Source organism: Corticium candelabrum, chromosome 17, assembly GCF_963422355.1.
Source record: "Corticium candelabrum chromosome 17, ooCorCand1.1, whole genome shotgun sequence".
Lineage (NCBI taxonomy): Eukaryota > Metazoa > Porifera > Homoscleromorpha > Homosclerophorida > Plakinidae > Corticium > Corticium candelabrum.
Window position 1 is genome coordinate 3,030,332 of NC_085101.1, and position 15,103 is coordinate 3,045,434.

General features: G+C 41.8%; 2 protein-coding genes across 2 annotated transcripts; both read left to right on the plus strand.

Moving 5' to 3' along the window:
* Nucleotides 1-10,457: 10,457 nt before the first annotated feature.
* LOC134193381 (uncharacterized) lies at nt 10,458-11,813 on the plus strand. Its single transcript, XM_062662214.1, has one exon. The coding sequence runs from the start codon at nt 10,469-10,471 to the stop codon at nt 11,687-11,689; it is 1,221 nt and encodes a 406-aa protein (XP_062518198.1). The 5' UTR covers nt 10,458-10,468; the 3' UTR covers nt 11,690-11,813.
* A 1,232-nt stretch (nt 11,814-13,045) lies between these two features.
* On the plus strand, nt 13,046-14,410 carry LOC134193266 (uncharacterized). The gene is made up of 2 exons (XM_062662088.1): nt 13,046-13,879; nt 13,931-14,410. Exons 1-2 carry the CDS (start codon nt 13,066-13,068, stop codon nt 14,176-14,178), a joined length of 1,062 nt encoding a protein of 353 aa, XP_062518072.1. The 5' UTR covers nt 13,046-13,065; the 3' UTR covers nt 14,179-14,410.
* The last annotated feature ends 693 nt before the right edge of the window (nt 14,411-15,103 follow it).

The window sequence follows — 15,103 nt, forward strand, 5'->3', positions numbered from 1 at the left end:
AACATATTGCGAGGGAATTCTCAGACATTACGTATGTATACTGTCGCACAGAACTCGGTGTGTCTGTGTGTGCGTAAATTAAGTCGCACTCACTTAAATGTTGATCTTCTCTTAGTATTGACTCTAAAATGTGTCTTGTGTCTTGTGTCTGAATTGCGTTTGTAAACTATTGCTAACTTTAACATAGTAACTAGAAATAGTATTTTAGTAATCGTCAGGTGACTTCATTCTTCTCTAACAGTGAAACTGAATGCGGAAAATTATCTAATATACCCGTATTCATTGTTAATTAAGCCCACACACATGTCCTAGCCCTAGAGGTCAGCGCTTCTATTTTAGCATGTCTCAAGAAAACAGTGTTGTGCCAGAAGACATTTTGTCCCCACGGTTTACGTACGTCAGAGACTTACTAAGAAAAAGTTAGAACTTGTCTAGTTTTGTTGATGGTCTGGCTGTGGAGGGGACAGTAATTGATGAACTGCTAAAAAGCGACATAATCGGAAACGATGCACTCCGGTCTGCCGTTCCTGCGGACTTACAATCAAAAAACAGGATGCAACAAGCGGAATTTCTTCTAGAAAAGATAAGCGCTAGCTTCTTCATCAACATCTTAGAAGAAGGACTGCTGGAACAAGTCCAACAAGTCATGGAGACTGACCGGAAAGATGAACAAGCTACGCCAATATCATCAGAGTCGAAATTCGAGAAGGAGCATTCGAAATTGTTTACAAAATCCAAAGAAACGCAGCATGCAATCACCATTCTATGTGTGGGCAAAAGTGGAACAGGAAAGTCAACACTTGCAAATGCTCTAGCTGGGAAGCTGGCCACTGATGCAGAAAGTGCTCGAACGGGACGAGGAAGTTACACTGTGAAATCGAAGACAGAATAGATTGAATGCCTTACCAACCAAATTCCGTTTAGTTTCTGGGACACCCCTGGACCGACCAACACAAAAGACCGCAAGACCTTTCGAGAAATCAAAAAGGAAGTCCAGAAAGATGAAGGTGCAGTCAATCTGCTCGTCTTTTGTGCTCCAGCACACGAAGGACGAGACACTCCAGAAAATGGTATCATCATTGAGAACGTGACCAAAGAATTTGGTAAGCAAATTTGGAGTAATGCCATTATTGCTTTTACACAAGTCAATCTAATTGTGAATCCCGATAATGACAAGACAACAGCTGCATATTTTCACAAACACTGTATTACCGAGATGACAAGGAGGTACCGGGAATTTCTCATCCAGACAGGTGGCATCACCCCACAACAGGCAGAAACGGTTCCTTGCGTGCCCATAGGAAGACGAGCAGAAGACTACCTCTCTGATGGCACCAATTGGAAGGCAAGGTTCTGGATGACTTGTGTAGCCAGAGCCTCTAAAGATAGAGGAATTCTCTAGTCTTTTTACTTGTTGTACTCATTATTGGGATTGATAGCACGGTAAGAGTGAAAGGCCTAGCTAATAATTCACTATATGGGAATGTATGCTGTTCCTATTGGTAATTAATTATCAACGTAGAAATTGCATATTAATTACTCTATGTATAGTGGACCAGGCCTATACTAGATCAGGATTATTGGACCAATAGTAGTTATTTGAGTGATGTTGGAAGATGTAAACGGATGATCAATAGGCGCAAAGTTTGCTTTCCATACCGTTGCTAAAAGGGTACCAGGCCTAATTAATTAATTGCCAGATTGGGCATGACCTGTAGTGTCAAGGAGATGCTACTTTGTGCCATGCTCGTGCGTGAATGCTTGTAACGTACCCAAAACTGACAATTACAAACAAGCATTCATCTTTATTCAGGTTACTCTATCCTAAAATCTCGATGGGCAAGATTTCACATATTGTTGCAGATTCCTTTATGGCTGATAATATTGCTGTTTATCTTTATAATTATCCTGCTAAACATCATTCGTGTCTGTGTCTGTCCAAGAAGATGGAAACTGCCACTTTGCAAGTCTGCTTAATTCTGACAGGTTGTCTGTCTGTCTGTCTCTGTCTGTCTGCCTGCCTGCCTGCCTGCCTGCCTGCCTGCCTGCCTGCCTGCCTGCCTGCCTGCCTGCCTGCCTGCCTGCCTGCCTGCCTGCCTGCCTGCCTGCCTGCCTGCCTGCCTGCCTGCCTGCCTGCCTGCCTGCCTGCCTGCCTGCCTGCCTGCCTGCCTGCCTGCCTGCCTGCCTGTCTGTCTGTCTGTCTGTCTGTCTGTCTGTCTGTCAATACATATATTTTCAAACAATGAACTATTATACAGCATCTAAGCACTAAATACTACTCATGCCAATAGGGCTTGGTTCTACCCACAACCATTAATGTTTATGTGTCTGTCTGTCTGTCTGTCTGTGACTACATATATTTTTCTGACATTGTTGCAGTCTACAATACGAAACATTGACACAAATCGGACCTAAAAGGTCTCTAGCTAAGACTAAAAGTCAAATAGCTGAGTCAAAATAAGCTAACACAGTTACTAATGGCACCAACTGATCGAGTCAGCACTATACCGGACTCTTCTCATCTCCCGCAGGGACAGTTACACTCTTGCATTGTACGTATATGCTGTATCACAATTGAGAATCGAGTCGTCCAGTAATTCTTGAACTCATCTTGTCTGCACTCGGTTGTCAGCAGGCTTGTCTGTTTAACTGTCTGCCTTTCTGTCTGTCTGTATGTCAAAGCATTTTATACATCAAAATTAATAATAATAATAATAAATGCTAATGCATGTAATAAAATGTAAAATATTTGTGTGCACTGTCTGTCTGTCTGTTGTTTGTTAACTGTATTATGCCTGCCTGTAAATACATATATTCTCATAAATCAACTACAGCACCATGCATAGCAATAGCGGTCATGGATTTAGTGTATGAGCAACCAAAGTAATGACTGGGCAACTAAAATTTTTACGTATTGTTGCCTGGGGACCACTTAAAGATGAGACGATTTGTAGAACAGGGTATGATTCTGAAAGACCAGCTCACTGACGTTACAGTGCATACATTCAATCCACCACGTATTCTCATTACCTCCTGACAATGAAATTACTGTGGTGGATAAGCAAATTATGTTACGTGTGTTTGGAACAATTCGTATGTCTCAAGAATATAACCGCAGCAGCCGCGGGCGGGCCGGGCCGTACTTTGCACTACAAGGTATGACGATATATTTTAAATATTGACTAATTAAAATTAAGAGTAATTCAAAAGTTAAATAAAACCAAAAAAACTAAGAACAGAAAATAGTGACGTTTTAGTTCAAGTAGCTAAGCAGATTTGCTTGCCTTGTGATGCATAAATTTATCTAATTTCTTAGTTACAAAAAATTAAGTGGTAAGAATGACGTCACTCTCACTTTAGTAATGACATATGGTCATTTTATTACCTTACTTTAGCGATACGAATAATTGTTTACCTTTTAATTATAATTCTTTTACCAATATATTCCAAAATGGTAATTGCAACATTCTATATATCAATTTTGAATACCAATTCATCTAACACTATCTTAATAAACATTTAAGAATCATATGAATTCTCTAAAGTTACTGAATCTGAATGCGGAAACCGGATATCATACGGGAAACTGGCTATCTGGTTTGTTCAATGTCTCAAAACAGTATGCATATCCTGACGTTTCGTCACCACAGTTTGAGTATGTCTGAGAGTTATTAAGAACCCCAAGTGAGAACTTGACTGACTATTTTCACCAAATCGAAGGGACAATATGGTCAGAACGTCTTTCGGCCATTTCAAATTGCAAAATTTTAATTTTCTAAATTTTAAATTTTCAAAATTGAATTTTTCAGTTATTTGTATTGAAATTTAAAAATTTTAATTTAACATTACCATAATTTTAAAATTTGTATTGACTTTTGAAACTTTGATTTCTTGAAAAATCAAAAATTAAAAATTTTATTATTTCAAATTTGTAAATTTTTAGGTGCAGTATATTAGAAATTGTCTTGCCGACGAGAAAGCGGACGCAGTTGTATATATGACCTGATGGCCGGATTTGAACTAACAGAAATTGAACGCTCATCCGTCCTCTCAAATAATTTGAGTACATCAGAAAAAGAAAATTGAAAGAACGAGTAGCAGTGTACGCGGTAGGGAGTCCATTGGACAGCGTAGGGGTGCAGTCCAATGCGTGCTGATACGTTGATTCAATTGACTAGGCGCGGTTTCTGCTAATCACATCAGCACGTTTCCTGTACCCTGTTTCTGCACCTGTACGTACGCCGCTTCAGACAGTTACTAATATTTAGTAACTCGAAGTGCATGATCGCGTCATTACTGTAGATGTAGGATTACGATTGGCCCAACTGCAAGTTGCACTTCATGTCTAGATTTTGTACATCACATGGAACACTACCCGATAGCGCATATAGAACGTCTACAACCTCACGCTGTGTCTCTCCTGTACCGCGAGAACAGAACCCACACTGACTACAAGTGAATTACGAGACCAAATAGTAAAGGTGGACACGCACGCAGTGCTCATGGCAGGAGGGGATAGGCTAGCCGCGTCCCCAGACTCTCTCGCGCTAGTCTTGTCCGTTGCCCGTATAACAATTCCAGGCGCGAGAGAGTCTGGGATCATCCCGTCTACTTCCTGCCATATCTCCTTACTAAATGCTAACTAAGTGTCACCCCCGACGTCATCAACTGTCACCCCGACGTCATCAACTGTCACCCCAACGTCATCAAGTGTCCCATAACTTCAAAATCAAATTAGCGTTAGTCTAATCCAATAAACGTACCACACGAGATGCAATGACCATTGTTTGGTGTTTGCAGCATATCCAGCACTTGCAGAGAACTGAAGCATGTTGAAAAGGTAAGTCTTTGGAGTGTTGGTGACGGGTGTCGTATAGGCCTGTAGTCTGAGATCTACAATTGGCGGAGTGATGACCTTCTACGTAGTTCACACACGCACCTCCTTTGCTATTAGTACACACTGTACGTACACCGTTTGCGCGCAGACTCTATTCTATAGCAAAAAAGCTCGCAATGACAAGGGAAGAGGTTGTTCTTGACAGGAAACTACGGTCTACCCTTCTAGAAGTCTTCAAGTATGAAAACAAATACATCTTTTCGCGAAAGAATATCCCTGAAAGCTTCAAGTTGACCCTCCAGACCGTAGTTCGATGTCAAGATCAACCCCCTTCCCTTGTCTTTGCGCGCTTTTTGCTACAGAGTCTAGTCTTCGCGCAAGCGCTAATGGCTGCGTGTGAACTACGTAGAAGGTCATTACTCCCCAATTGTAGATCTCAGACTATACTGTACAAGCCTACACAACACCCGTCACCAACACTCCATATGCAAGTGCTGGATATTCTGCAAACACCAAACAATGGTCATAGCATCCGTGTGGAACGTTTATTGGATTAAACTAACGCTAATTTGATTTTGTAGTTACGGGACACTTGATGATGTTGGGGGTGACAGCTGATGACGTCGGGGGTGACAGTTGATGACGTCGAGGGTGACAGTTGATGACGTCGAGGGTGACAGTTGATGACATCGGGGGTGACTGTTGATGACGTCGGAGGTGACACTTAGTAAGCATTTAGTAAGGAGATATGGCAGGAAGTAGGCGAAATGATCCCAGACTCTCTCGCGCCTGGAATTGTTATTAGAGCACCGGACAAGACTAGCGCGAGAGAGTCTGGGGACGAGGATAGGGATAGGAAACGTACGTGTACACCGTCCTGCTGATACGCTCCTCCCATCGACGGTACTGCGTCCAACTACTACATTTACGTATGCCGTACTGTACCGGCAGACTAGTCGCCAATTCAATACCAACTAACTTTACACAAGCAACGTACTGCATGATCGCGTAGAGATCCTCTAGTATCAGTATCAACATCAATTAGAGGTTTCCTCCTGTTTCGTTGAAGGACGCCCCACACTAAACATAGATCACACGCACACACAATAAACAACGGATCCGAGTCAAAGACATCGTTTAGCACTCGGTAGGGATTGATCCTTAGAGTCTGCATGGCTGTCCGGAAACTAGCGTATCTGCCTAAGTAGCTACTAAAATTTAGTTAGTCGGCGCTGTCAGCTCTCACGACCCAGGAGAATTTCCAAAGCACCATCGACCACCAACGTGATTGTGCCCTCGACAACCTCGTGATGCTAGCGATCTTGCCGAACATGTGACAGCATTCTTTCAACGCACGCGACAAACTTGGGAGTTCCCCAACAAATTAGCAGCACGTACAGTATAGGTAGACTCGTACCCAGTCCTCCTCCTCGCGCGTGCTCCACGTGTTTTGGCACGTGCTTTTTGTTCCGCTCTCCTGGGTACGAGTCTATAGTATAGGCACATCCAATCAAATTGAGTCACGGATGGACAAGAGAGAAATTCAAGAAATGGTGAAGGCTGGGCTATCGCAGTCAAACATAAGTTATATGCTTTAAAGAAGACATCCTGGAGTCAAAGGTTTTCTGAACGATCCGCTAGACGATTTTGTCATGAGCAAAACATCCATTATCGTTCTGCATTATCTGACTTTGACATGAGGCTGGTAGTCCAGGCAGCTGTTAGAGAAGTAATATGTTCTCTTTTACTAATCGCGTCTAAACATATGGAGACTTTTGCCGTTGTTACACGTCTCTGCGTAGGTTGGTCCAGCGTACGGAAGAAAGATGATGAAAGGGTATCTTCACGCAGGAGGACTTAGAGTTGGTGACAAAAGTATTGGACGCATTCTAAGACAAGTTGCTCCTGGATAACATGGAAGGAGGCAGCACCTAGCTCATCGGCAAATAAATCCTGTGCCTTACGCTCACTATCATGGACACAAAACTCGGTTTATTGTGTGTGCGTGTGTGCGTGTGCTCTGTGTGTAGTGTGGGGCGTCCTTCAACGATAGAGGAGGAAACTCCTAATTGATGTTGATACTGATACTAGAGGATCTCTAGTTGCGTGTTACTGTAGGTTTAGCTAGGTAGAGACTCTGTAGAAAGGTTAAAACGTAAATCACGCGATCATGCAGTACGTTGGTTGTGTAAAGTTAGTTGGTATTGAATTGGCGACTAGACTGTCGGTACAGTACGACATACATAAATGTAGTAGTGGGACGCGGTACCGTCGAGGGGAAGGGCGTGTCAGCAGGACAGTGAACACGTACGTTCCCTATGCCCTCCTGCCATGAACACTGCTTGCGTGTCCACCTTTATTATTTGGTCTCGTAATTCACTTGTAGTCAGTGTGGGTTCTGTTCTCACGGTACAGGAGAGACACAGCGTGAGGTTGTAGAGGTTCTATCTGCGCTATCGTGTAGTGTTCTATGTGATGTACAAAATCTAGACATGAAGTGCAACTTGCAATTGAACCAATCGTAATCCTACATCTACAGTAATGACGCGACCATGCACTTCGAGTTACTAAAAATTAGCAACTGTCTGAAGCGGCGTACGTACAGGTGCAGAGAAATGGTACAGGAAACGTGCTGATGTGATTAGCAGAAACCGCGTACACTGCTACTCGTTCTATCAATTTTCTTTTTCTAATGTACTCAAATTATTTGAGAGAAGGAATGAGCGTTCAATTTCTGTTAGTTCAAGTCCGGTTACCAGTTCATATATACAACTGCGTCCGCTTTCTCGTCGGCAAAGCAATTTCTAATATACTGCACCTAAAAATTTACAAATTTAAAATAATATAATTTTAAATTTTGATTTCTCAAAACTTAAAATTTGATAATTTAATGCAAATTTTTAAAAATTGGTAACGTTAAATTAAAAATTTTAAATTTTAAATTTTGAAATAGCCGAATGACCCACTGACTCTTTATACTTGATCAATTGCTAGAAAGCAAAACTATCAAGAATGAAACCGTACCTTTGGCCGTGCTTGAGGATCTACAATCAAAGAGGAGAATGCAACCAGCGGAATTCCTTCTTGATACGACAACTGCTTGCAGAGACGTATCTAGACGTCTATAGCAAATTTCTTTTTCTTTCTTTCTGTGAGAAAACCCTGAATCATTAACATCTTAAAAAGAAGGACTGCTTGTCCGAGTTGAGAAAGCTATAGAGACTACCTGGAAGACGTTGCATTCTCAAGTAACTCATACATCTACATCAGAGACTCGTACATTAACATCAGGGTCTGAGGAGGCAACCAAAATGGAAAAATGTTTGTCTCGCTTGCCGAATCTATGGAATGCAATCGTCCAGTCACCATCCTCTGTGTAGGAAAAGCTGGAGTAGGAAAGTCAACACTTGCAAATGCTCTACTTGCAAAGCTGACCACCGATCCAACAAGTCACTTAGTGCTCCAATAGGACGAGGAAGAAAAACGATTACAAAGAACGCCAAAAATTAAAGGTTTTTGCAATGGTAGTCTGTTGACTTTCAGGGACACGCCTGGACCGAGAGTAAGCAAAGTATTCTTTTCTGTGCACCCGCACACGACGAACGATTTCATGACGAGAATAGTATAATTATTGAGAACCGGACCAAGGAAATTGGCAGAATGATTTAGAATTATACTGTTATTGTTTTTACTCAAGCCAAACTAGTCATGGATACCGACAAGAAAAGACCGCAGCTGCATACTTTCACAAACACAGTACTTGTGAGATGACAAACAGCAAGCGAAAATTTCTCGTCGAGAAAAGTAATTAGGAAAGCAGAAATGGTTCCTATTCTGCCCCTGGGAAGAAATACAGAACATTACCTACCTGATGGTACCGAGTGGAAGAAGAATTTCTGGAATGACCTGTGTAAGTAGAATCTCTAAAGACGTTAGTGGATTTCAATTTGCTCAACCCATGACTGGGATTGATATGCTTCGTATGGTGGTAGGCTTAACTGATACTAAGAAGGTAGGCATTGCTGCTGTTGGGTTTGCCACTGTTCTCAAAGTAGCAGCTAGGACTGGATCTTCTATGGCAAGACTGCCAATCGGAGCAGCAATATAGGAGTAGTGGGCGGAGTAGGAGCAGGTATAGCAGGGTACCTTGCATCCCGTCTATACCAGCGTTACAAAGCCAAGGAACGCAGGGATGAGTACGAGAACGGATTGGTGATTGCGACAATCACCAGAGAATCACCAGAGTGCCTGATGAATGATATGACTTGTAAGGAGCAGACAACAGGGACTCTTTTGTTCTAGTAACTACCAAATACGTAACTGGCAAATTGTTTGGTCACAATCATTTGTGTAATCTATCTATCGCTTAAGGTTCAAGATGCTGTTGATTACAGTTATTGCATGTAGCAAATCCTAATTAATTAAAGAAACATAATTTCTCCTCTGTCGATGTCTAAACACCCGTCTAAAACTGTGCATGAGTGTCTTGGCGCTGCATTTCTCAAAAAATTGCAATGTCATCTCAACAATCAAATTTCCATAGCATTCGACGTCAAATCTGCTTTCAAAGCAAAGCACGTGCAGTGTGTCACAATATTATTGTAGATGAGATAGACGTTAGACTGCTGCGCATGCAGTAACAAACCGTCAAGACAACAACAACAACATGTTAGAGAGTACCAGAAACAGTAGGAAATCGCTAAATGTATTTAGTACCTTGCTGACACTATCTCCCGACGGCAGTCTCGCGTAGCCAGACCTTTCCGCCGCGTCATACTTCCGGGAATAAAGCAAACCGACACACAGCAGCATACTTTCACAGACACTGTGTTTCTGAGATGAGTAACAGCTACCGCAAATTTCGTGTCGAGAAAAGTTGCCTCTTTGCTGGAAAAGCTGAAATGGTTCCTTGTATTTGCAAGAAGCTTACTATCATAGGCCTGATGGTACAATTCTGATATCTGATTGAAGCAAAAGTTCAGAAGCGTTAGGTGACTTCATTTTCTGACAAATGAATGCTGAAACCAAATGTTGAAACCAAATATGGCACACGATGAAACATTTGTGTTGTTATAGAGTTCGTAGGAGATAATGCATGAGTTAGTTGTGTGGGTAACTAACTTGTTTTCTTTGTCGGTACGTTGCCATGCCTCAACAAAGAATTCAAGTTGCATTTAGTATTGTACAATGGGGATACCGAGGCGCACATGCGCATAATCGTGAGACAACAATGAAAGTAAATGTAAAAACCAAACGCGGAAACCAGCGTAAATATCCCGTATTGCTTAAACGCTATACAAACGGACGCACGAGAGTTGTATAATTTCTTGTCAAGACGTTGGCATGGCGCAATTGGAAAGTGCTGCAACCGTTGTGCCAGAAAGTGGTTTTTTGTCAGAGGCTGACTATGTCGACATCAGAGCCTTTCTAGCAAAGCAACCTGAACAAAGTGAGAACTTGTCCATTTTTATCTATGCTCTGGCTGTTGAAGGGACAATAATTGATCAACTGCTGGAAAAAGACATTATCAAAGATGAAGCCCTCTCGACTGTCGTTCGTGAGGACTTGCAATCAAAGAGCAGGAAGCAACAAGCGGAAGTCATTGTAGAAAAGATAGGCGCTTGCAAAGAAATGTCTATAGACCAGTTCCTCTTCTTTCTTTGTCCGAGAAAACCTGGAATTATCAACATCATAAAGGAAGGACTGCTTGAGAGAGTTCAAGAAGTAGTAGAAACTAATTGGAACATACTGGAAGCTAGTTTTGAAGAAATAAGAGGGTCAGAAACGGATAACGAAATGGAAAGACAGTTTGATACTCATGCAAAAGCTACAGAAAGCGCGCGTCCGATTAACATCTTATGTGTCGGCAAAACTGGAGCAGGCAAGTCAACCCTTGCAAATGCTTTACTTGGGAAGGTCACTGGAGACGAAGGAAGTGCTGAAACGGGACGAGGAGGTATATCCGTTACGACAAAAACAAAAAAATTTGAAAGTCAGGATGGGATGCATTCGTTTTGTTTCTGGGACACGCCTGGACCAACGAAAAGCTCAGAAGACCGCAAAAAGTTTAAACAGATCCTCAAGGATATCAAAAAGGAGGATGGGAAAATAGATTTGCTGATTTTTTGCGCTCCAGCACACGAATCACGCGATTGTCCTGAGAATAGCACCATTCTAGAGAATCTTACCAAAGAATGTGGCAAGAAAATTTGGAGTAACGCAGTTATTGCGTTTGCTCAGGCCAATCTAGTCCAGGATCCCGACCACGCAACAACAACAGCAGCATACTTTCACAAACAATGTGTTTCTGAGATGACCAAGAGGTACCGCACAATTCTCGTCCGCGAGTGTGGCTTGACTTCCGAGCAAACAGAAAAGGTTCCTTGTGTTCCATTGGGAAAACAGGCAAACACTTACCTCCCTGATGGTACCGCATGGAAGAAGAATTTCTGGATGACGTGCGTAAGTGCAGCCTCTGAAGACGTTAGAGGAATTCTCTTTAGCTCAGGTCTTATTGATTCTGATCGATTTGCTGTACCCATCAATGGAATCGACAAGGTACGAATGGTGCTAGGATTAACCAGTGGTTCAATTGGAGGTGCCGCTGTTGGGATTGGTACTGGCATAGGAATCGCAATCAGAATTGGAGTCACAGCCGGTACCATAGCTGCTGCTCCTACTGGACCAGGAATAGCAATTGGAGCTGCAGTGGGACTTGTAGGCGGGATAGGAGTTGGTGCCGCAGTGTACATTGGCATGCGTACTTACGGACGTTACAAGGCTAAAAAACGAGTGAAGCAGTACGACAACAGGATTGGTGACTGCGAAGATGCTAAACAGCCTGAAGGATAATGTGACTCAATTGCGACTTCTCTAGAGATGGAACAAAAAAACGTGACGTTCTACTTGTAGTACAGTAGTTCAATCAATGAGGCACTAATGTAAAATATATGTATAAGATGTTTAGTTATGCTGTACTTAGTGAGCACCCGTTTAGTTGGCAATTGTCTGCTGCTATCCAATATCACTACTGCAATCTACTGCCAGTGTGACGCTGCATCCTGTTAGTGATAATGGTTTCCTTCTAAAAGTATTAATTATATACATATAAATATAATTTTGCACTTTGTTTGCACCGTGAAACATCTGAAGACGAGTGACAACAAAATACACGTCCATCAGCAAATCTCTACTGCCACATGCAGCTAGCTAGAGGTATATAGAAAAATAGGTAGACTTAGATAATGATCTTCAAAAAAGTTTATGTCTCTGGTGAATTGAACACATAAAAAAGAACTAACCAGGTTTTATTATAACAGCTAGACACATCAAACTATATGTGTTTGAAAGCTTCTGGAAGCGTTATAGTCCTCATCAATTTTGTGAACGCTCATTGACAAGAAAACTGGTATCTCAACACCAGTCACTATAGCTTGGGTAGATCTTGTTTCTACACTTGTAGAAAATGTTGTTTGGCCTATAGACATTACACAGGTCTAGAGAGTTGAAGCTACGTTCTTATAGAAGCACTGATACATTTACAGTCTGTATGCAATAAACTATAACATCGCTGTATTTCAATTGCTGGCATACAAACAAATCAACGCCAAACCTTCTGTAGTTTGAACTTTCTATGAACGCTTACTCATGCTAGTGCATATACTAAAGATTTTGTGGTAAAGGTTAGCAAGAGTGAGGAACATGAAAGTAGAGGACCAGAGAGGGTGTGTCAAAAAAATAACACCACAGACAATGTAAGTAGGCCATACCATCTAAAACAGGAAAATGAGCGGATATGAAGTTGGTGTAGAAAGTAAAACTTCTTTCAACACTGACTTTCTGTTTCGACATAATTTGTGTTCCTAACATCAACAACTTTGTTGTTGTTACAGTTTCAACATATTGCGAGGGAATTCTCAGACATTATGTATGTATACTGTCGCACAGAACTCGGTGTGTCTGTGTGTGCGTAAATTAAGTCGCACTCACTTAAATGTTGATCTTCTCTTAGTATTGACTCTAAAATGTGTCTTGTGTCTGAATTGCGTTTGTAAACTATTGCTAATTTAAAATAGTAACTAGAAATAGTATTTTAGTAATCGTCAGGTGACTTCATTCTTCTCTAACAGTGAAACTGAATGCGGAAAATTATCTAATATACCCGTATTCATTGTTAATTAAGCCCACACACAAGTCCTAGCCCTAGAAGTCAGCACTTCTATTTTAGCATGTCTCAAGAAAACAGTGTTGTGCCAGAAGACATTTTGTTCCCACAGTTTACGTACGTCAGAGACCTACTAAGAACAAGTGAGAACTTGTCTAGTTTTGTTGATGGTCTGGCTGTGGAAGGGACAGTAATTGATGAACTGCTAAAAAGCGACATAATCGACAACGATGAACTCCGGTCTGCCGCTCCTGCGGACTTACAATCAGAAAACAGGATGCAACAAGCGGAATTTCTTCTAGAAAAGATAAGCGCTTGCAGAGAAGTACCTATAGCCAAATTCCTCTTCTTTCTTTCAGAGCGAAAGCCGGGAATCATCAACATCTTAGAAGAAGGACTGCTGGAACAAGTCCAACAAGTCATGGAGACTGACCGGAAAGATGAAAAAGCTACGCCAATATCATCAGAGTCGAAATTCGAGAAGGGGCATTCGAATTTGTTTACAAAATCCAAAGAAACGCAGCATGCAATCACCATTCTATGTGTGGGCAAAAGTGGAACAGGAAAGTCAACACTTGCAAATGCTCTAGCTGGGAAGCTGGCCACTGATGCAGAAAGTGCTCGAACGGGACGAGGAAGTTACACTGTGAAATCGAAGACAGAAAAGATTGAATGCCTTACCAACGAAATTCCGTTTAGTTTCTGGGACACCCCTGGACCGACCAACACAAAAGACCGCAAGACCTTTCGAGAAATCAAAAAGGAAGTCAAGAAAGATGAAGGTGCTGTCAATCTGCTCGTCTTTTGTGCTCCAGCACACGAAGGACGAGACACTCCAGAAAATGGTATCATCATTGAGAACGTGACCAAAGAATTTGGTAAGCAAATTTGGAGTAATGCCATTATTGCTTTTACACAAGTCAATCTAGTTGTGAATCCCGATAATGACAAGACAACAGCTGCATATTTTCACAAACACTGTATTACCGAGATGACAAGGAGGTACCGGAAATTTCTCACCCAGACAGTTGGCATCACTCCACAACAGGCAGAAACGGTTCCTTGCGTGCCCATAGGAAGACGAGCAGAAGACTACCTCTCTGATGGCACCAATTGGAAGGAAAGGTTCTGGATGACTTGTGTAGCCAGAGCCTCTAAAGATAGAGGAATTCTCTAGTCTTTTTACTTGTTGTACTCATTATTGGGATTGATAGCACGGTAAGAGTGAAAGGCCTGGCTAATAATTCACTATATGGGAATGTATGCTGTTCCTATTGGTAATTAATTATCAACGTAGAAATTGCATATTAATTACTCTATGTATAGTGGACCAGGCCTATACTAGATCAGGATTATTGGACCAATAGTAGTTATTTGAGTGATGTTGGAAGATGTAAACAGATGATTAGTAGGCGCAAAGTTTGCTTTCCATACCGTTGCTATAAGGGTACCAGGCCTAATTAATTAATTGCCAGATTGGGCATGACCTGTAGTGTCAAGGAGATGCTACTTTGTGCCATGCTCGTGCATGAATGCTTGTAACGTACCCAAAACTGACAATTACAAACAAGCATCCATCTTTATTCAGGTTACTCTATCCTAAAATCTCGATGGGCAAGATTTCACATATTGTTGCAGATTCCTTTATGGCTGATAATATTGCTGTTTATCTTTATAATTATCCTGCTAAACATCATTCGTGTCTGTGTCTGTCCAAGAAGATGGAAACTGCCACTTTGCAAGTCTGCTTAATTCTGACAGGTTGTCTGTCTGTCTGTCTGTCTGTCTGTCTGTCTGCCTGCCTGCCTGCCTGCCTGCCTGCCTGCCTGCCTGCCTGCCTGCCTGCCTGCCTGCCTGCCTGTCTGTCTGTCTGTCTGTCTGTCTGTCTGTCTGTCTGTCTGTCTGTCTGTCTGTCTGTCTGTCTGTCTGTCAATACATATATTTTCAAACAATGAACTATTATACAGCATCTAAGCACTAAATACTACTCATGCCAATAGGGCTTGGTTCTACATACAACCATTTATGTTTATGTGGCTGTCTGTTTGTCTGTCTGTGACTACATATATTTTTCTGACATTGTTACAGTCTACAATACGAAA

What these genes read in the sequence shown, in the direction of transcription:
- LOC134193381 (XM_062662214.1), top strand. Translation starts at nt 10,469, where the DNA reads ATGTCTATAGACCAGTTCCTCTTCTTTCTTTGTCCGAGAAAACCTGGA.
- LOC134193266 (XM_062662088.1), top strand. Translation starts at nt 13,066, where the DNA reads ATGTCTCAAGAAAACAGTGTTGTGCCAGAAGACATTTTGTTCCCACAG. An exon ending in GAACGTGACCAAAGAATTTG is followed by an intron (nt 13,880 to 13,930) that starts GTAAGCAAATTT and finishes AAGTCAATCTAG; the next exon opens with TTGTGAATCCCGATAATGAC.